At 41.2% G+C, this 23,614-nt stretch overlaps 1 protein-coding gene across 1 annotated transcript in view; it reads left to right on the top strand.

Annotated features, from left to right (window-relative positions):
- The window catches only part of LOC137279190 (adipokinetic hormone/corazonin-related peptide receptor variant I-like), a 34,635-nt gene extending 13,958 nt beyond the window's left edge, over positions 1-20,677 (top strand). The window contains exons 2-6 of the mRNA XM_067811680.1: positions 7,217-7,418; positions 13,785-13,889; positions 14,344-14,407; positions 16,776-16,864; positions 19,509-20,677. Of these exons, the coding sequence (XP_067667781.1) occupies positions 7,217-7,418; positions 13,785-13,889; positions 14,344-14,407; positions 16,776-16,864; positions 19,509-19,639 (591 nt within the window). The 3' untranslated portion in view covers positions 19,640-20,677. The remainder of the gene's footprint in view (positions 1-7,216; positions 7,419-13,784; positions 13,890-14,343; positions 14,408-16,775; positions 16,865-19,508) is intronic.
- Positions 20,678-23,614: the final 2,937 nt, after the last annotated feature.

Genomic DNA, 23,614 nt, shown 5'->3' with positions numbered 1-23,614 from the left:
GTCTGACACGGTAGTAAACGTTCACCCACTCTCAGACACGAACCCGGTCGTCATTACTCTGGTAGCAAAAAATCTGCTTCCGTTGGTGAACATCACACGCCGCCAATCACGTAACAGCCAGTCCGTGTCAATAGACGACGTCTGTTTTAAGGAGACCGATGAACTCCGCGTCAGGGTCAACGTGCTCGAATACCGTGCTCCCTTAGTACACTGTAAGTAGATTCATACGGTGGCTAAGTGCCGTGGCTAAGTACGGTGGCTAAGTGCCGATGCCGATGTTACAAAATGACTCCTCAGATGAACTGTCCGAATGTTGAGGACGTTAACAGTCGTGGTTGACTACATAGGCCCGTCTGACGCATTGCCTGTTTGTCTTGTCGTTGCACCTGTCTGATGACAATTGCTCTGGTGCTTCCAATTATTCTGGCAATGGCGTTGTGGTTAGATGTTTGGTGTTTTTTTACTACTGTGTTGTTCACGTACTCTTTTATGAGTATGCACGTGCAGCAGAACAAGTCGTTTGAAATTTTTGGCGACGTTTATGCGATTCGTTACCTTGTTTCGTCGTGTGAGTATGAGTGTGCACGTGTTTACATGGCTTAGTATGGTTTTATCACTCCATTATTTTAGTGATTTTGTATGCAATTCTTTTGTCCGGTGCATAATTAATTTGAATACACGTTTATTTGCATTGAACATCAATGGTTTTTATATATTTGTAACACTGTCGAATAATCCACATCAGTTGATTTTGTTGTCGACAAATATTCCACATCATCCATGCCGATACATTTGTAACGTTGTCGTGTATACCAACACTGCTGAATCCAACACACTTGAAACATTCAGGGTTCCGCTGACATGGCAGACATTGACGTTATTCATTATCTCCAATCTAATTGACTTGATAAGAGTCTGCGCCTCACGCCCGAGGAGTGAAATGTACATCACAGAAATTAATTTTGTGCCTCAGGTGGCATTTATCGATGGGGTCGCTGACAAATGATTTGTCGATTAAAATGCAAATACCGTCCCAAGGGACTGGCAGCACTGACAGCCACCGCGGTTGCTACGGACGTCAGTAGATGCCATAGATCAGTTGATTGTCGCAGTTTTCACGGAAATAGATCCTGGGCATTTGGCACTCGTGTGTGCGTGTAATTAATAAACCACAAGGATCACACACTTCATTTGATGCGAAACATAGCATGCCGTGTCGACACATGGGTTTCACGATTCAACACTGCGATTACATATCACCTACTTTCCAACGACGGTAACAAGTCTCACTCAGTAAAGGCGGTCTTCACTCATAGTACTTACTATGTAACGGTTCTCGTCAAACTTTGTACTAAATGTGTACAGGTGGCCGTCTGCCATAGTACTTACCCTCTATAGATGGTCATCTGTCATAGTACTTACCCTATATATCGGGTCGTCTGTCATGGTGCTTACACTCTGTAGGTGGTTGTTTGTCATGGTGCTTACACTCTGTAGGTGGTCGTCTGTCATGGTGCTTACACTCTGTAGGTGGTCGTTTGTCCTGGTGCTTACGCTCTGTAGGTGGTCGTCTGTCATAGTACGTACCCTCTATTGATGGTCACCTGTCACAGTACTTGCCCTCTTTAGGTGGTTGTCTGTCATAATGCTAACACTCTGTAGCTGGTCGTTTGTCATGGTGCTTACGCTCTGTAGGTGGTCGTCTGTCATAGTACTTACCCTCTATAGATGGTCATCTGTCATGGTGCTTACACTCTGTGGGTGGTCGTTTGTCATGGTGCTTACACTCTGTAGGTGGTCATCTGTCATGGTGCTTACACTCTGTGGGTGGTCGTTTGTCATGGTGCTTACACCCTGTAGGTGGTCGTTTGTCATGGTGCTTACGCTCTGTAGGTGGTCGTCTGTCATAGTACGTACCCTCTATAGATGGTCATCTGTCACAGTACTTGCCCTCTTTAGGTGGTTGTCTGTCATAATGCTAACACTCTGTAGCTGGTCGTTTCTCTAACAATCTATAGGTGATCATCATGTATTGTACTTATTCTCTTTTGGTGGTCATTTGGCATATGTTTTCTATTTGTATATATGACACGAATGCATCAAATATTGCAGCTGCAATTATGCGAGGTGCTATTCTTCTACTCTTACTGATGTTTCCTTTGGTATCAAGCAGAAGAAATTCCACAGCCCCGCTGAATGTTAAATGACCAGCTCCTATCGTTTTCGAGTTCTTAACCTGACACACAATCTTCTACGTTTCACGGCTCAGTCTAGGTGAGCAGACTTCACTGTGACAGTCTAGGAACGCCTCCGTTAGACAAAAAGACAAAAAGTGTTTTGATATGAATCATAAAAATAGTTTTCCTTTAGATTAGGACGAAGGTCATCTGGGATAGAACGGGTCGCAAGTGGTATAAATATGTACAGTATTATTATGGCGATTCTGTCCGTAAAAGGGCTTGGTCAAACTTTTTTAGATACAGAATGTTTTGGAATTATGATGGAATCTTCCTTACAGTTACTTATTTGACGCGAATACACTATATACTTGTTAGTTTGGAGTGGCACAACTAAATGTGTTCAGGAGAATTATATGCCTATAGTTCAGGGTTAGAATGCTCTGCGTTCGAATCATTATGAAAGTGTAAACAGAAGGCTGGGAAGGGGTACACATGCAAGGTTGGTTATGGTGAGTGTCGTAAATATTATATTTTATTATTTCGAGCATATATGTCATAACAGTGGGACAGTGATGACAAAACTCGAGACGTCAGTGTGGAACCTGTCAGAAGGTATGATTCATTTGCATAATTATCCCCTATATGTATGATTATTTATCGAGTACTGATCAGTGGCACTATTGCATAATGACCATAAATTCAGAAACACTAGTTTACTGGACAGTTATTGTGCAATATATCAGGTATACTTGAACCATCATGACGATATGACGTCAAGGAGAATGCATTAATATGAAATTAGAATTATGTTCTTTAAAATATCTCCAATCTTTCTCTCTCGTATCACATATCGGAAACTTGTGACGGAATCCAGAGTCATTATTTGTGCAAGCAGGGACGCCCTGACCAGAGGTATCGGTATTTCAAAGAGAATAGAAAAAGAGCATTGACTTCACATAGCTGTGGTAATTTGATTCTTCTCCTAATGATCTAGGGGAACGTACTGGTTCCTTATGACGGTGTTCGTACGCCACGGCACTGACTAGCGAATCAGTTCGATCTTTATTTCAACACATCTACAAAGTTTCAACTGAAAAAAGCCCGTTGCACCATTTCTCACTGTCGCGACCTTAACAACGACCCCGCTCGAAGATGTGGCTTAATTCAAGATCGCTGTATGGAACTAATGATGTTCCCTGCTGTGAAGTAAAGCAGGAATTCTCTTTCTAGGAGCTTCAAGATATTTGTATTTACATACTTTATAAATGATGTGATTTCAGATTTTAATCTGTATCCCCTATAAACTGTTGCTGGCATTTTGGCTTGATTGAGACTGAGATTGCATTAACACTGAATTTGGAAATACGTCACATTGTGAACAGTTAAACTGTTTCCTGCCAAAGGTCCAAACCTTATATTTGCCACGATCACAATCCTTGGTTTGTTTCTCCATAGTGATACACATTCAACACTTGTGAATTCAGGGTACTCCCACCATCAGTAGTATGACATGACTGCAATACTATGGTTGAAACCTTCTCATTATCTTCAGTGAGCAGTGAGTCAGGCCCACTGTTGGTGAGTCAGGAAAGGCGTGGGTGAGTCAGAAAGAGTATGGATGAGTCACCATGATTATCGGTGTGTCAAGCAGAAAGTGGGTCAGCCTGATTATCGGTGTGCCAAGCAGAGAGTGGATGAGTCAGGAAGAGTATGGGTGAATCACCCGATTATCGATTAGTCAGTCAGAGAATGGATGCGTCACCCCGATTATCGGTATGTCAGACACAGAGTGGGTGAGTCGGGAAGGGTATGCGTGAGTCACCCTGATTATCGGCGTGTCAAACAGAGAGTGGATTGGTCAGGTAGAGTATGGATGAGTCAGTCTGATTATCGGTGTGTCAAGCAGAGAGTGGGTCGGTCAGGGAGAGTGTGATTGTACCTGTCCAAGTGATGGTGAATTTTGACGTCACGTTACGGAAACCATTGATGAGAAACATTTCAGTAATGAAGTAATCCAGTTCTAACCTAAATTGGATGTATCCTGTCCGCGGAGCTTCTTAAATAAGCTCTATCTTCTCAATCAAGGATTTGGTCAGATACAATGAAGCTATCACACAGGACCTCTTGTTGTAGTGATGATCAGGCACATAAAAATTTCGTAAGGGTTTGTGAAAGGCTTTGCAGGACCATGTTGAACCCTAAGCTCTAGTATCTGATGTGATATATTCCCAGGGAATGACAATCTGACTGCAGACGCTTTTGAGTTATTTGCCTCACAATGATGCTGTTATGCGGACGGATTCCATGCCAGTGATTCAATTACTGAGTCAGGTAAAGCCGGATCATAGGGTGATATTGTCAATGAAATATTGTCATTTAAACCTACAAGGGCAGGGATCAGTTCGAGATCATAGTTAACGTTCTAATTCGTGATGGCAAGAAGGCTTTTGTAAACAGGCTAAGTCGTCAGTAATATACACGTCTCATCGATATCAGTGGTTCGTCCTTTACAAGAGTATAGCTTGAAACGAAAGAATACTTATGTGCCCCTAATCTTACACAAAGTGATGTCCACTGGACATACTTTCATTTTGGATATTATTTATATCCTTTGAAACTATTATAGGTGTAACTTACCTCATAGCATTCAAAGTATAAGGAGATCGCTTAACAGGTGCAGATATTTATCAGACAAGAGATTCTAGGTCCGCGAATCAAAAGTCGTTGAAATCCACACCAGCACAAAGTAATCCCAGAGTTATTAAAACAACAAATATCTGTCATGTGTGTCATGTCCATTAAACATTTTAATCGATTATGAATATGTAAGAGCTTCGCTCGGATAATTTATTGATCTGCAATTGAACTCTGGTATGTAAAGCTATCAGCGGTCTTATCAATGAGCAGAATAATAGTTTCTGGGCTTTTTAGGGGTTTTTTTGTTTTGTTTTGTTTTGTTTTCAGGTATATCTACTTCAGGTATATCTCCTAGTAACATAAAGCAGCTGGTTAACATATGCAGCTAAAACTTTAAATGTGTACTTGCATTAATGTGCATGTGCATTATTGTGCTCACGCGTGTTATTCAGTAATGGAATATTTTATTCATATAATGGACCGATATATTGTACATTAAAAATGGCGTGGAGAGTTGCTAGCGGCTACTTTGATAGAACTAAACCGATTTTGCAAGGGAACGCTTCATATTAAGTAGAGATGAAGGAAATGTATGTCCAGTGGGTGCCAGATGAAAGAGGAATCGATACATGTAGCACTTTCAGTTATAATTTCAATGTTATCTTCTTCGTTGATAGGTTTACATTCTTCGACCAACACTGCAGGCCACTAGAACAAAATTTAATTATTGTCAACAAGAGCACGTAAGTTTTCAAAAAAAAATAGATAATGTCCACATAGACTGAATGCATGCCGCAGTCCAATATTTCATCAGCAAGTCCGTCCGTCGATGCAGAACCCCTAAGCCGTTGACTATACTCTTTAAAAATAAAGTAGTGGAGCTGTAAACGTTCAATGTCTGATTGTCGAAATTGGGAGACATATGGGATTGAATCAATCTTGATACAATAAGAATGGATGTTTTGAGATACATCACCACATGGATTTCGTTCAAAGCAAAGCTGTTCGTTCAGTTATCCCCCTTGTTAGGTGACTGGAGTACGACATGAAAATTAGTAGTGTGTGACTTGGCTCAGAAAACCCTGACCATGCACACATGCAAGAAAATTATCGGAAAAAATTATCTACAGTGATTTATCGACCTGCCTGGAAAACGACAATATTCATAGTGACCCACATAAATGTGTGTGTGATAACATGAAATGATTCTACATACACAAAATGAATGTCATCGTAACGTTCCTCCGTGGGTTTTCTTTCTACCAACTTCAAAGTTCAGGTTTCCCTACTTTTTTAAGAGTACATATCCTGTTGAAACTCACGATGGACTGATTTTTAATTTTACTTCTATTTAATTTCAAAACGACGAGACTTCTATGAAAATGAGATTCGTACACGTTTCTAAAACAGAATTCAAACACCATAACATAAAATATTTCTTATTCAGCTTGCTGTACAGATCGGTTTCGACTCCTTTGATGATTTGTCTTTTTCATTTTGATTCAGTTAGTTTTGTTTTATTTCGTTTCTATGAAACAATTTGTACAAATTAAAGGTGGCCTGGTGTGAACTGGTGCTTTTGCGATTTTGAATGAGGGAATACTAAACACTGTTTTCTCCTCACTGGACTGAAGGTGTCAAATGGCAGTGGAACGAAAAAGGGGTACAGGTAGCTATACTTGTACCAGGCCAAAAACATTGTCCCCTCATGTCATTAACTGTGGATGTGATCTGGTATGAAAGCGCGTGGTTCCTAGACGGCTTTATGGTGACGCAACAGGCGGTAGTTACTGTCTATATTTGTTCATTATGTTATGATTGCTGCAGTAATAATTTTGAAAGTCTACAAGTATAGACAGTAGCAGTCTGTGATACTGAGAGGCCTTGCTGCCATGTCATGCGTGAGAAGACTGTAGTTGACTCAGTTATGGACTAAACGGATTACATATTTGCCATAGATCTGGCAGTGTCCACTGTATATCGTTTGTTTATTTAGGATCTCTCGTATGTGTACTATAGATGAGCATTTGTTTTTGAATTTCGAGCATATGACGTTAGTGCACACGCTATCGCGACTAACGTGACGACCCAGTCCTGGAGATATCACTGAAGCATGCGTCCGAAAAGGAATTTGAAACTGAACGTTTATGTGCTTTTGTAAACTTGTAAGCTTACTTGTAAAGAGAAACACGTAAGAAACAGTGGGGGAATTTACGCCGCTTTTAGCAATATTCCAGCAATATGACGCCGGGGTAAAAAAACTCCAGTGATTGTAACAGCTTTTCTATGAATGTTAGATAAATGATAGATACCCTCAACATTAGATCGAATCATTCTTCATGTTTAAATCAATCTTTTAGTCAGTAATGTTTACGAATTCATTTTTCGTTTTGTTGCAGAGCGTCATTTTTCACGTGGAGCCACACCCGACTTACCCATGGTTCACTCAGTGTGTGACCTTTAACTTCTTCCCCTCGCCAGTACACGAGCTGGCTTACAACCTGTTCAGCGTGGTCACCGTCTACGTCCTCCCCCTCCTCGTCATCACGACTTCATACTCCTTGATTCTTTGTAAAATATCAAAAAATGCACGTTCGAAAGGTTTGTTATTAATCTTTTTCTGCCAGATTTATACATTTTACATGCTATGTTGTATAAGTAATGTACGTAGTACTGGTTTAACGTAGTGTGCATATGATCGTCTTACATGCATTTCACTACGTTATGCAAGTCTGACATGAAGTGGTTTATGCCAGGACCCTTTTAAGGTATACTGCCAATGAAACCAACAGCTCATCCACCACATTGACAATCTCAGGTTGAGTAGGTTTTGAAACATTCTGCTTAAGTAACACCGAGAACACTTTGCACTTCCTAGTAGAAGGAATATCTTGCACTTCCAAGTAGGGCACCTTGTCCCGTCTACTGGAAAGGCGTCGTAGTACCGTCTAGTAGAACTTGTACTTCCTAGTGGGACATCCTTGGACTTGTGTCTTCTACTAGAATGGCATCATTGTATCTCCAAGAAGAGTGACATCGTTCCACCAATTGAAGGACAAGCTTCGTCTTCCCCGGAAGTAGTATTTGGAGGATATCTATATTCCACTTAGATCTGGGGCATTCTCGTATCTTTCTGCTGGAAATGCTTCCCATACCCAAAGAACATCTTACTGATCTTACGTCTTAAGATAGACAGGGTGGCTTTCATTCTCATTTTAATACCCGTGACACTTCAAAAGGTGGTTAAGCCCAAACCTATCCTCCCTCGAGGTGATAACTCATAAAGTATTGAGGAAATACAAATTCACGCCTGTAGAAACATAAGATGTGGCGGTAGTAACGTGAAACACGTTCGTCACGTGTAAATCCAGTCTTAGCGCTTGACGTATTAATATTGCCCAGGGTGGTTCGTGGGTTTTTATACTTCATCAAGAGATTTATTAAACAATATTATGCCCGGTTTTGGCTAATTAATGAAGTTCCCATCGACCACTGACACAAGTACACATTTCTTTTTGCTTGCCGTTGATAAATTTGATTGCATTTAGTTCCCAAATGACTCAAACTCATATTTGCTACAGAAGAATTCTCCAAAGTTAATAATCTCCATATGCCAATGACCAGAGGGTTATTATTGTCCTCAAAGAGGTTTATCCCTGTGTCATTACTGACCTTGACCTCTGGCATGCACAGTAAATATTCTTTCCAAAATAATTACAGACTGCTAATTCTACGTTAGACTACTCAGACTTCAACTTCAAAGTTTGTATGTGGATTTATACATGGCTGTGATACAATCCTTCTGTTTAAGTAGGAAACTTCAAACAATAGCGAATATGAAATTCGAAATTTCTTACGTTTACTATGTAACGTGATCTAGAGAGCGTCAGATACCTACATCGTAAAGGGGCTCTCCGTCAGCGCAATAATCTATGTGACGTGATCTAGAGAGCATAGGTTACTGACGTCATGGTGGGGCACTCTTCTTCTTTTTGATGATGATGAGGAGGAGGTTTTATTATCATGATTTTATACCCAAAAGGCCAAACGGTAATGGCAATTACACCAATGGATCGATGGCCACTTAATGGCTCGGCGGAAAGTGTAAAGTGGGTCTTGTGCTGCGGAAACTGTCCTCCACGCAAACAATTTTTATTATAACTGTTGTGGCAGGTGAAATATAGCGCAAATACCACAAAACCGGATGAAAACTGATCACTGAATATGTGAATCGTACAAGATAATCCTGTCTATGTGTTTCTGCTAACGTGGCTGCCCACGTATGGAATCTAACAGGCAAACGTGGCTGCCTACGTATGGAGGCTAACAGGCAAATGTGGCTGCCTACGTATGGAGGCTAACAGTAGCTCGCCATCACTGGTCATACTGTCTTTGGCATTTCTTCGAACACAGACAATATGTGTGTATTTGTCTTGTTAGATTGATATATTCAGATGAGAAAGCTGGTCCATATGGTCGTACTGGTAGGCGCTACTATATGTTTAAGACATATTTACATTATATAGGTATTTTATTTAGGCAAGATCACTAGAAGGCATGGAAGACGTATTCGATTGTGATAAAAAAAAGTAAATGTAAATGCTCAACTAACGGTCGGACCGTACCAGGCGGACGCATTGGCAACGTGCCCAACTTTTTGCTATCATCAAGGACAGGTTTCTTTAGATAATATATATCGTACTTCAAATAGAAAACACATCAGGGTGCCCCTGAGTAAACTAGGGAGAGGAAATCGCTATTGAGAGTCAACGTCATTTTCAGGGTTTAATATCTCAAGAAGGAAGAAGGATGTGATTTTCAGGATTTAGATCTATGAGTTCTCCAAATCTTCTAAGGAAATATTTATTGTAGTATATAATCTAAACATTAAACATTGTCTTCAGTGACACTTCTTTTAGGTAAATTAATTCAGGAACTTCCATATCGGTAATGTGTATGTCTGAATGACTGGATAGCTAGGCTCCTGTATGAGAAATGATATCAAAAAGAGACTGTCAGCCGAGTATGATTTCATACCGTAATCCGAAGATATGGAAAACGGAAGAAAAACGTAATCTGCATTTTCATGATGGACACAGCAAGTATTGTGCATTCTTGATATGTCATACTTCCCAATATCTTTATCTTATAATGTTGAGTTTCAGGTAATCGAAATTTTAGGACCCGTGAAGGTGCCGGGGTAGAATAGGCCTTCAGCAACCCATGCTTGCCATAAAATGCTACTATGCTTGTCGTAAGAGGCGACTAACGGGATCGAGTGGTCAGGCTGACCTGGTTGGGTTGACATGAGTTATCGGTTCCAAATTGCGCAGATCGATGTTCATGTTGTTGATCGCCGGATTGTCTGGTCCAGACTTATTTACAGTTTATTTACAGAGCGCCGCCTTATAGCTGGAATATTGCTGAATGCGGCGTAAAACTAAACTCACTCACTCACTCGAAATTTTAGACATTGTCATAGCTGTTGCTCTAGCGATTGTATGGTTACTTTATTATTCTGTCTGTTTAGAATTTGGCTTGGTTATATCCTTCTACTTGGGTTCCATTACATCTACCTCTTGCTCGAGACATAGATATTTTCACTCGAACAATTTCTGAATGTGCCTCATTTCTTTTTCTGTCTGAATACGATATATGTGTAATTTCTCTACCTCAGTGCCATAACATCCAGCAATCGTTTTCCAGAATGTGCTTTATTGGATTTGTTCGACTGGACGTCGTTATCATTTTGTCTGGATACAGCCTCTGTCTGCGTGGTCGTTATTTCCTTCTGCTTCATATTTCAAATCTAAATACTTATTGGATAGCGTTTTTATTTTGAGCGAGTACGATTTGATTATAGCTTCAAAAATGTGTCATCCTTATAGCGACCAGAATACATCTTAATACTTACAAGCAGCTCATATTAAAACGTCAAGGTTTTATCTCAAAGCAAATTTGGTAAACATATTTATTGCGACTTTATTTTAACACTTATATAAATATTAGGAATAAACTGTGCCACTTTCAGATAAAACAGCGACGGATGATGCAAAGATGAAAGAAAAGCGTATTTATGCACTGTCTATGATTTAGCTACTGACTTCATTCCAACACTTAATGAAGTTGTAACAAGCACACTGTGCCTCTACGCAGGCCAATGAAAAACACAGGGACACAAACAAAACCATTTAAACCAATTACGACTGGTTCATTTAGGCTCCGAATCGAAAATCAAAGTCCAGAGTGTACGTCGCAGCATCGTGTGAACTGAAAATGAAAACAGCCAATCCCAATAAAATAGATGGAGTAGTCTTGTTATCGAAAAATCGAAAATAGGTATTAAAAAGACTTCTGGCCACAGTTGTTCGACAAATATGTTAATAGTGTGGTATAATCCTACCAGAACTGTAAGCTCAGGGCTATTTCAGATTTCCTATTCCTCCTAAACATTCGGTCCCCAAGGGTTTCATGCAATAACTGTGCGAGAACAATCTGCTGATGATCCTTGGGTGATCTGATCGATTGAGGCGTCTTTTGTATGTGCACTTGCAGTTTTGAAAGTTTCACAGATACATGTGAGACATGTTCTCCGCTTCTAACGTGGGTGGGGCGATGTGGTAACCTAGTGATTAAAGTGCTAGCTCGGGGTACCCACATGGGTACAATATGTGAAGCCGATTTCTGTCCCTTGACGTCATATTGGTGGAGTAATGCTCACAAAAAGTGGCGTAAACCTATACTCACTCACTGTGTACGTGTTTCTCTTTATAAGTAGGCAGCAAAAATACATATGAGCTTGCCGTTTCACATTCCTTTTGGATGCGTGCTTCAGTGACACGTGATTGTCTGATCTACATCAGTATGTAGTCACATTAGTCTTGATAGCGTGCAGTTGGTGTCATATGACAGGCGGACCATGTGCGGCTTGATGTTAACACACACTTTCTTGATAAGGGCACCGGGATCATCTGGTGCCATCAGTGATTTTCAGAATTCCAATCGGTTACAATTACCAATGTTTGCTGTTTACTCCCAGGAGAAACGGTTTCCACAGACAATCGAGACAGACTATCCTCTGGCGTCGACGTTTCCTGAACAAAAACGTGATTCTGGCTGTGATACTTCAATGCATAATGCCTTTTGAAGAGTGGTCAGCTGTAAGATATACTGTTTATACTCGGAATAAACGTTCTTGAAAGATTATTAGGCGTTGAACGAACATGACACGTGGTGTGTGTGTGTGTGTGTGTGTGTCATCATCTGTATATATATATATATACAGACACAGAGATAGTGTAATAATATAATAGTAAGTCTGTTAGATAAGTATTTTGTTCAAATTGACAATGTACAGACAAAACCAGTGACATTAACGGTCTAATAATGTTAGATGGAGCCAATGATTATGGCACGATGGAGCATTTTAATGGGAAAGTGTAATCCCAAATATAACCTATGTTATAAAATTGATACTGGGTCTCTTGAATAAGCCCGAGGGTTTCATGCAGTCATGTGTTGTACTCGTTCTCATGTACTTAGTCCAGCTATGTTCGCAATGTGCCGGGATGCTGTGATCGGCAGAGTGTGATTGCTAGTCCGTTATCGAGTTGCTCGTGCTGTATCAAGTGTGCAATGTCCACAATCTGATTCATGCGAAGACTTCCCTGCACAGATGACACGCCAAGATATCGGTGAAATACTGACCACTAACGCCACCTCCCTCACGACTGAGACACAGAAGCCAAGGCTAAATTAAGTCAGTTTTAGTGGCCTGTCTAGTCACTAATAACAAATCCCAGCATTTAAACAAAAAGGAGATGTCATTAAAAACGCCAAAGGTAACAGAGTAATCTTAAGAGGTTGGTCAGCTTATGTACACAGGATCAAAAGCTGAGCTTTCCATGACTCGCCACCACAAAGAAAAGTCTTGTTTCCCGCAGACCTTGGAGGGAAGACTAGTGGAATCTACTCTCGAAGCACACGACATTCAATAACAATGAGAACACCGGGTGGCACGGAAAGGTTTCTCTGTTGGCAGAACAGTATAAATGCAATGATAGAAAAGAAGTGAGGCTCGGGTATTTGTAGCTATACCTCTGTAGCATCTGTAATTACCTATGTCACGTCTTTATGTCGTGAAGGATATTTGCTTGTCACTGGTTCAGAATATACAAAATCAGTATCACTCTTTACTGTGATATGATCAAGGAATGTACGTGTCTTCTACATACTGAACAAGTGTAATCAAGTAACCATGTGTATCTAACACTGATCGACCTATGAAGGTCCGGGGTGGAATAGGTCTTTAGCAACCTATGCTTGCCATAAAAGGAGACTATGCTTGTCGTGAGTGGCGACTAACGGGATCGGGTGGTCAGGCTCGCGATCGGTGACTTGGCTGACGCATGTCATCGCTTCCCAATTGCGCAGATCGATGTTCATGCTTTTGATCATTGGAGTGAGTGATCCAGACTTGATTATTTACAGACCACCACCATGTAGCTGGAATATTGCTGAGTACGGCGTAAATCTAAACCTACTCATTCACTCTAAAACTGATCATCAAACATGATAGTGTTGATTGAAGTAGCTATTACATCTGTGAGGGATGACTGAAGTTGAAGTTGTTGTGACTATATTGCATCTACAACATGTATAATAAAGGGAACACATTGCGCAGAGAACATGACTTGTGAGTCATTATAACCATTGTCGTAACATTCTTGTCTTTATATTATGTTTAACATTTTCGTCATATGATGTTATTATATGATTGCCTCACAGTATGCCAGACCTTGTCCTAACGGTTGTGGAATACATTTGTATCAGTCATCGTTTGTTAAACAGTGTCGTCACAGAAAATACAATAAGTTCTTGTTCTCCACAAACAAACCTTTCTGTGGTCTTCAAGTTCAATGGTAAGTTGCCTGTAAGTACATTCCGATTGTCTTTATGTGTCTGTAGATATCATTGTGGACTCCAGACAGACACGAGGAGGGATCCGATGTTCGAATTCGGGAAGAATGGGCAAGGCCAAAATACGGACTCTAAAGATGACATTAGTCATTGGTATGTTTATTTCTGCCTTTTAATTCAAACGTCTTGCCTTATCTATAACAAACACACAGCCATACATACGTACACAAGCAAAACAACTACACAAATGCATACGCATACAAACGCACGCACGAGCACGCACGAGCACGCATCCACAAACATGATGCACCATCTAGCAATATGTTTATTCACTTGTAAACTTAGTAAAAGGCCAATCATCTTGAACGTCAAACACGAGGGTCACAGATGTCTCTGAACTCAAAAATAAACGCGTGATTATGGCAAGGCTTTGTCTCTCTGTGCTTTCATGATAAAGTCTATAGAAATCTGATAGCATCAAGCCCTCTACTGTCATTTTCAAAATAATTAGATATAACTCATTATTTCATAATGATCTTAGACAAGGAAAAGTATAATGTTGAAAATAGTGAATCATTATTTAAGCAATATCTATAATCATTTTCAGTGAGCGTGTTTATTCTTTGTTGGACTCCATATTTCGCCATGGCCGCTTACTGGTGGTTTGATCGGTAAGTTCTGTCAGAAGACATTACATTGAGAAATATAAACTCTTGGCGAGTTCATCGCATCTCCTACAATTTAAATTATTTCAAGATCGTATTTTCAATCTTACATTTTTGTGGTATGTGATACATATTTCCAGTTATTATGCACTTTAGTAATATGCACTGGGCTCAGTGAATTATTGAAATAACAGATGAAAAGAAGACCAGAATTTGTAAACAATATCCTGTCTTGAACTCGAAACTGCTGCACATTAAATGAGATTCTGTTATAGGCCATATTAAACAACACACCTATCAAATGTCCTTGAACATGGAGAATGAATTTAAATCCAGTCCAATTCAGAAAGCTTTGTCAAGTCCGAATTGACTTAGCATTGGGTAACATATTGAGCATTAGTCTGCTATCCATTTTGTTCTATCGTGTTGTATTTGACATGTAAAGTTTTCATTATTTATCATACGCCAGGAGCGATGGTCAGTCTTGTGGGTAAAGCGTTTGTTTGTCACGCCAAAGACTTGGGTTCGATTCTCCACATGATTACAAGAAATAATATTTCTGGTGTCCCAGAATGATGACATACTGGTAAAATATCAAAGTGCATGCTTACTTGCATGCCGTTTGACATATACACTTCACATACGTCTAACATATTTATGTAGAGGAGAGGTTCACGCCGTAGTTTTCATTTATGTACAGAGAAAACATGAGTTGAAATATACACCTGGAAATTAATCAAGCAACACCCCAATTTTTTCTATTGGAGCAACTTTGAAGTGTTCTGACAATCAAAATATGCCGGGTTGATATAGTTTGACACTTTTTTATTCAACAGACGATCTCTGACAAACAACTTAAAGGGAAAAAGTATCAAGACTTTGCTTTATTGCAACGAAATCCAAATTCTTAAAACTGTCTTAAATTCATGAAAAAATGGACACAATTTACTATTCATCCACAGACGTTGTTGTCAGGTGTATTAACACAAATGTCACATGGAAAGAAAGAACAGTCATCTGAGAGTCTGCACACCGACTTTCATCAATATCTAGTGTGTCCTCCCTGCGCACGCACCACCGATTCCAGACGCCTCCTCATTCCTTGGATGAGTCTCCGGATCTGATTCTGGGGGATCCTGTTCCACTCCTCATGCAGGGCAGCCGTCAATTCGTTGAGATTATGGACTGGTGGGTCTCTCTGCCTCACACGACGGCCAAGAAAGTCCCACAAATGTTCAATGGGGTTGAGGTCAGGGCTCATGGCAGGCCATGGAATTCTGTCAATTGCATTTTGCCGCAAAAAATCATTTACAGCATGCGCCCTGTGAGGTCTAGCATTGTCGTCCATAAATATGGGTCTCGTTGCCAGAGGATGGTTCTCAAAATGAGGTACCACAGCCCTGTCAAGAACCTCCTGTTGGTAACGAACACCGTTAAGGTTGCCACGGATGGTAATGATATCCAACTTGCAGTTCATGGAAATGCACCCCCATACCATAACGGAACCTCCCCCAAAGGCCACAGTCTCCTGGATGTTCCGTGGAGCCATTGCTGTGTTCCTCTGCCTCCAGACCCGAGTACGACCGTCCACCATGTGCAGCAAGAACCGGCTCTCATCTGAGAAATGGACCTTCCTCCAAGAGGCAATGTTCCAGTGCAAACGGTCATTACACCAGGCCAGTCGGGCTGCCTTATGGGCTGGAGACAGTCTGGGTCGCTTGATTGGCCTCCTTGCCCGGTATCCTGCAGCTTTCAGACGATTCCGAACAGTCCTGTTCGAGATGGGTCTCCCTGGAAGCCACTCCTGTCTCAACCGAGAGCTCGAGTCGAAGGACCTGCGCCGTACAAGTCTCAGTAAAGCTCTGTCCTCCCGGACTGTGGTCTTCCTGGGTCTTCCTGGTCTAGGCAGGTCTTTAACTTCATTAGTGGCCCGGTATTTTTTCAAAAGTTTTGAAATTATGGAATGATGTCGTCCGATTTGAGTCCCGATTTGTCTTAGAGACATACCAGCATTCCTCATGCCGATTATTTGCCAACGAGTGGCCTCTGATAATTTCCTACGTGCCATGACATTGAAATGAATGAAAAACCGAATGCAATCGACAACCTGCGCTTGTAAACACCCCAGGGAAAAAGTGCATTTTTCGAAAGTTGAGGTTAAAGCAATGCACGTGCGCTGTGCAAGCTTCACGCGCGTCATATCAACCCATGAAAAGCTCATGCTGTATGTCAATACATCAAAATTGAATAATCAATCATCAAAATTACTTCGTTAAACTTTGTTAAGTTTTTATGTGTCTTTGAATTTGGTGTTGCTTAATTAATTTCCATATGTATATATCCAGATCACCAAGGTCAAGTGATTACTTTACAGGGAAGCCGCCAAGAAGATTGACCAGAAAGTACAAAGAGGGCTGTTCTTATTTGCTGTATCAAACGCGTGCATGGACCCGCTAGTGTATGGTAAGAGTCCCTACCTTCTTGAACCTTTGTCTGGGATAGTACAACAATACAGCCGGAATAATCTTTCAGACAACTCTGTGTCGGTTTGTGGTGGGACATCTGATTCTAAAAATTGGGATGTTCAGGAACAACGTTTTGATATCTCCTACAGAGGAAAGCCATACCGTAGGGTGTATAAATGGACAATGTTCTGATACCTCCTGTTGAGGAAAGCTATACAGTAGGTGTATAAAGGGACAATGTTCTGATACCTCCTACAGAGGAAAGCTATACAGTAGGGTGTATAAATGGACAACGTTTTGATACTTCTTGTAGAAGAAAGCTATACAGTAGGGTGTATAAAGGGACAATGTTCTGATACCCATGGGGGCATGGCGGGCGAGCTGTCTAAGGTGCCAGGCTAGCGATCCAGCGAGGATGGGGTTTCGGGATCGAGCCCACCTGTGAACGGGTGTAAAAACCTTGGAGTCAACTTTGTGTGCAGACTCTTTCAGTGTTGTCACAACCCCTAGTGTACAGTACACAACCCTGTGCACATAAAAGAACCCACGAATCCGTTGGTATATGACCAGATGGTGGCCACATGAACACGTGCATGCACCTAGTTGCGGGTACAGCAACGTGCAGTAAACTTGGACAAAGTGCTGTTACTATGTGTCCCAGTCCACCCAACTGTCATTTGGGTACCTACGTAGTTAGGATAAGAGCCACAATAAACTCGGTGCGCTTGGTGGCAGCAAGAGTTGTATACTGCCCAGGGAGTTGAGATTGAAATACGATGTGCTGTTGAGATTGACATCCAGTGATCGAGGGGAAAATACCAGCGTCTTGAGCATGCACTAGTGCGTGGATATGTGAGCTATATAAATATCCTATCTATCTATCTACCCTCCTATAGAGGAAAGCTATACAATAGGGTGTATAAAGGGACAATGTTCTGATACCCTCCTATAGAGGAAAGCTGTACAGTAGGGTGTATAAAGGGACAGTGTTCTGATACCTCTTATAGAGGAAAGCTGTACAGTAGGATGTATAAAGGGACAATGTTCTGATACCTCTTATAGAGGAAAGCTGTACAGTAGGGTGTATAAAGGGACAATGTTCTGATACCTCTTATAGAGGAAAGCTGTACAGTAGGGTGTATAAAGGGACAATGTTCTGATACCTCTTATAGAGGAAAGCTGTACAGTAGGGTGTATAAAGGGACAATGTTCTGATACCTCTTATAGAGGAAAGCTGTACAGTAGGGTGTATGAAGAGACAACGTTCTGTTACCTCCTATCGAGGAAAGCTATACCGTAGGGTGTATAAAGAGACAATGTTCTGATTCCTCCTATAGAGGAAAGCTAGACAGTAGGGTGTATGAAGATACAACGTTGAGATATCTCATATAGAGGAAAATTTGTTTTCATGACGCCAGATATGTGTGACATATGAGGAACCTGTGTGAGACCTTATCGATTATTGACTAGTGAACCCTTAAGCTACACACACACACTCGCACGCACGCACGCACACTACCGGAACAGGTTTGTGTTTGCATACCCTTACACAACATTAACGGTCCATTCAGAAATTATGTTTTCAATTCTTGTTCAGTTCTGTTATGAGGGGGAATAAATTTGTCAGCTCGACTTTTCACATAATGTCCTATTGACTTTTAATATGATACTACACATATGAGAAAAATATGCTCGTGGTTTGGTACACACAAGGAACAACACCGAATATACAATATCTGTGAACAACAGATAATGCGTAGGAGGGAAATGTAGCTGCTATTGATTAGATCACATCATGTGACACACGCGTTACTGACCCCTTTTTGGTGGTAATGATTTTCATGAAATAACGTTTGAACTGACTGATTTAATTTAGTTTTACGCAACCGTTATCAATATTCCAGTAATATCACGGCCGGGGACACCAGAAATGGGATTCAAATATTGCACCCACGTGGCGAATTTTAACGTGGGTTTTCAGTGCGTTTGAACTGAATAAAATAAAATTTAAAAGTGTATACATGCATACAATTATGTACATCATTCAGTTTGTTTGACATGCTAAACTATAAATGATAATGCCATGTTACATGCACATTACATGCAAAATCAACAACACATCTTGTAATTGTATATTCCCATTAGATGAGCTGTCTTTCTAAGTTAGAATAGGTACATTTAGTTCTTCCAGTCTGAAGTGTAATGTACTTATAAGGGTTCTGGATTCTCCGCAAACCCCCTTGACATGTGTGGGATATTGAAAAACCCACAATATCCTGTGCAAGACTAACGATCACCTCGAGACGGAGCTTAAAACAGCTGCAGAGCATATAATCCACAAGCATAACGCAATCACGTCTCACCCAGTTCAAATAAAGAGTCAGGAGAGTTTTGATATATGCGATACAGTCGAAAGATTCCCGAAATATATGCGTTTGTAAATGCCTAGTACACGTGTTCACATTTGAGAAAGTTGGGTGTCTTTCAACCCTGACAAATTAGAATATATTTTGAGGAGGAAAACATTGCGGTAAATTAGCATGAATCGTACTTCATCTTTCCTGCTGGGCTCCACAATTTTTATTCACAGACCGACCTTGTTCATATGGACCATAGTACAAAGATATTGTTGTCTTTTCTAGGCATGTTTACAACTACCTTCCGAAGGGAGGCGAAACGTTGGAGAGACTGCTTCAAATGGCGACTCGGGAGAATTGGCCTATCCTCCTCACAGCAGCAAGAAGTGAACAGGCCCAGGGACAAGTATGTGTGAGATCCGCGGACAATCCGTTTACCCACCAAGGCTTACTCGGTGCTTGACATAACTACATCGGTGGTAAGCCTCAGTTGCCGTGCACTGCCGACAGTCTGGGTCGCCGAGATGTGGGCACGCCTTGCAGTCAGGCGTAAACATCTCTCATAAAATTTTATTTGATCTCGAAAGTGCTTTTCTATTGATGATCACGAACACCGGATAACACGTACTATAGTCAAGGTCTATACAAAGAGTGCCCCTCTCTTTTGATTCCAGTCGCATGGAAGGTGCTCTATCACACCATTTAAGCATTACGACACCCATGAAATGCTTACAGTAGCAGATGTTACAGAAAGAGGGGCTGGGAAGACGTTAACCTCACATGACGAATTCGAAGGATGCGTCTATGTACCGTTCTCAACAGAAAGGGCTATACAGGTTGGGTGAGAATATGGTATTTATCTACACCTCTAAACGCAAAGAACTAAATAGGTCGAGGGAGAAGAATACCACCTTTATACACCTCGCAAGAGAACGGACTGCACAGGGTGAGGGAGACGTGTGACATATGACTATATACCCTTCATAACATATTAAACTACGAAGGTCGAGGAGAAAGAATGACATCAATATACACCTCGCAAGAGAACGAACAGCACAGGGGGAGAGAGAAGAATGGCGCTGTACACACCTCTGAACAGGAAGAGCGTCACACAAGGGGTAAGAAGGGTGGAACCGAAACACACCGAATAAGCCGCACATTTCGAGGGTGAAGAATGTCGTGTATATTCCCTTCACAACATAGAAGCCTACATAGGTCGTGGGGGAGGACTGGCGTCGTCCTTGTTACACTGTACGTAGAAACAGCTACAGAGATGGTGTGACATGTATAGTGAGTGAGTGAGTTTAGTTTTACGCCGCACTCAGCAATATTACAGCTATATGGCGGCGGTCTGTAAATAATCGAGTCTGGACCAGACAATCCAGTGATCAACAACATGAGCATCGATCTGCGCAATTGGGAACCGATGACAAGTGTCAACCAAGTCAGCAAGTCTTTCCACCCGATCCCGTTAGTCGCCTCTTACGACAAGCTGAGTCGCCTTTTATGGCAAGCATGGGTTGCTGAAGGCCTATTCTACCCCGGGACCTTCACGGGTCGTGACATGTATAACCTCTATATATTCCTTCAACAAGTGTTTCACTAGACGATGACAGAAAGGTGATGTAAGAATCACCGTATATCTTCTCGAACGAAAATGACAGAATTGGAGAGAAAGAAGAAGTATTATCGGCTTTTCTTTAGAAAAGGATCAGAACGAAACATCATATCCATTGCAACATATGTCATATTTGGGATTTCACTTTCTTAGTAAAGTACAAATTCTAGAACTTTTTTCGGTTGAGTCCCATCCGGGATTCGAACCCGCACCCTCAGAGTCAGGCACCTAATCGCCAGCACACAAAGTCAGCCGCCTAGCCCGCTCAGCCACCGCGACTTCCACAAAATGAAAGTCGGACAACTGGTAGTCTAGACTGCGTACTTTGTGTACCCCTCTGATGAGTGTGAATTGGCACGGCTCCCACGGCCGAAAGCTATGATTACACGATGCCATTTAGAAAGTGGTCAAATGCAACATATGTCATATTTGGGATTTCACTTTCTTAGTAAAGTACAAATTCTAGTACTTTTTTCGGTTGAGCGGCTGACTTTGTGTGCTGGCGATTAGGTGCCTGACTCTGAGGGTGCGGGTTCGAATCCCGGATGGGACTCAACCGAAAAAAGTACTAGAATTTGACCACTTTCTAAATGGCATCGTGTAATCATCATATCCATTGTAAAAAAACAATATCTGTTGGGATCCTAACTTGACTTGTGCACCATTTCGACAGGCACAAAGTCTACCTGTACACAAACCCCTGTGTGAGTAAATAGCAAGATAAACACACAAGTGGCACCTTTATTGGTGTAATAGGCGTATCACTTATTGGATTAGTGTTTAACGAGGTCTTTGACATTAAAGTACTGTTTACCACGAGGACGACATACGGCATAAATGGTATCATATTGTATGTGCCCATGAAAAAAATAAAATACTGACATGGAGCATGCTGTGTCTTTACTGGCTTTGAGTTAAACAGGCTGTGTATGGTTCACTTGTCAAATAAATGTTCTTTTCAAGGAGCATTCAGTCATGTTAATTCGATGTTTTTCCTGTTGATCGACTTGGCAAATTATTATCAATGACCTATTAGCAAAAGGACGTCAATCCACAGAAGGTATCGAACATGACGATGATTTTTACGTGGACCTACTTTAAACACTGCTTAATGCACTTATCAACCCACATTGAATATCTGGCAATGTGCATATACTGAGTTGGCAGACCATACACAAAAATCGATCAAGCATCGGTAGATGTGCATATCAGATCGCTCTGTGACATTTGTTGAGGGCTTTGCTGCATGGTGGGAGTTTGGTGTTTGCTTCGCTTGGTCATGCTGAACTTGTGGTGTTTCAAGCAGCTTTCCCATTTCAGTGACATGCTATCTTTTTGATGGTTTCATAACAGATGGCGCACGACCACAACATAGTCAATATTAGCATAAGGAGGTATTGAAAGCACCTATTTTTAAGGCTGAATTACTTACTTGCACTGAAGGTTTTCAGGGCGTATTTCAGACATTGGCTACTAACATGGTTGATGGGTATCTGGTATTCTGTATGTGTGCCTAAAGTTTCACTGCTATTGACAGCAATAATTAAAAAGCACATTTATGAGGGTAATGGACTAAACAATCAAGACTTCATCCACGAGAGTTAGACCGATATTTTCAGAATTATACAGGGTGTAGGATGTATACCTGTACACGTTACCCTGCGTAGCGTTGATCGGTGCTCTTGCTGTCGGTCACTGGTTGAGTCATTCACGGGCTGCTGTAATACAGCTGGGCTATTGCTGATTGCAAGGTAACGCAACGCTTTTTCGCTTACTACAAGAGACACATTTTGTTCTTTTTCTCATACTCTATACATAGAAATGTATTAGCAGAATGATGGGTGCTACTAAGCAGCTACTGTAACGAACACACTTCCGCTTGGTGGATGTTGATATTTCATCAACTGAAATGCCAGTGGTATTATGACAATGTATTTTACATATATTGTGGCAAGGATTTGAGAGGTGATCATGTAGGGCCGTTCACAGTCGGAAATGAGTAAGATTAGGATGGGTAGCACATTATTGATAATTCGTTTGTGTCAGAATGCAAACGTAAAATCTAGACATGCTGCCAGTGCCAACGTTCATGAATAAGTAAATAGGGTTTAACGTCCTGCTTAGGAATATTTCGCTCCTATGGCGACGTGCATGCGTGTTTATGTACTTGTGCTTGTACTATCTAAGGTGGTTTTATTGTGCTAGACCACTGAGATACCATGCCGCAGTTAAGCATGAATACCCCACACAGACACATTATACTGACTCCGAGCAGTCCCTGTTTTACCTGTTAATGCCGTCCGTCAGGAATGGGGCCAATATGTACCATATTTTAACGTCTTCAGGTATGTCACGGGCGGGGATCGAACCTACGACCACCCGCTCTCCGGCCGAACCTTGTAAGCACTTCACCACAAAGACGGTATAAACACTAAGATGTGATACTCCAAATGCCTGTCAATGAGTCAAAGTTCAGAATATAGACCCACGACCCAATGTTTGTTGAGAGAGACAAGGGAGGGATCAATGGCTAAGTTGAATGTGTGCTCGACAATGTTAACTGGTGCTCAGCTCTATCCAGCTCTAATGCGACTCGAATATTTGCAGGCCTCTATAACTGGAGCATTGCTAACAGCTGCGTTAAATATGAACAGTGTCCAATGGCTGGAAGAGCATGTCAGACTTATGCACAACACTATTGAATTGTGTGTGACAGTATCCACTCAGATGTTTTACTGGCCTTTAATAATCACTATGCTGGGTAGAAAACAGT

Source organism: Haliotis asinina, chromosome 3, assembly GCF_037392515.1.
Source record: "Haliotis asinina isolate JCU_RB_2024 chromosome 3, JCU_Hal_asi_v2, whole genome shotgun sequence".
Classification (NCBI taxonomy): Eukaryota; Metazoa; Mollusca; class Gastropoda; order Lepetellida; family Haliotidae; genus Haliotis; species Haliotis asinina.
This window is presented reverse-complemented; position numbering and strand designations above follow the sequence as displayed.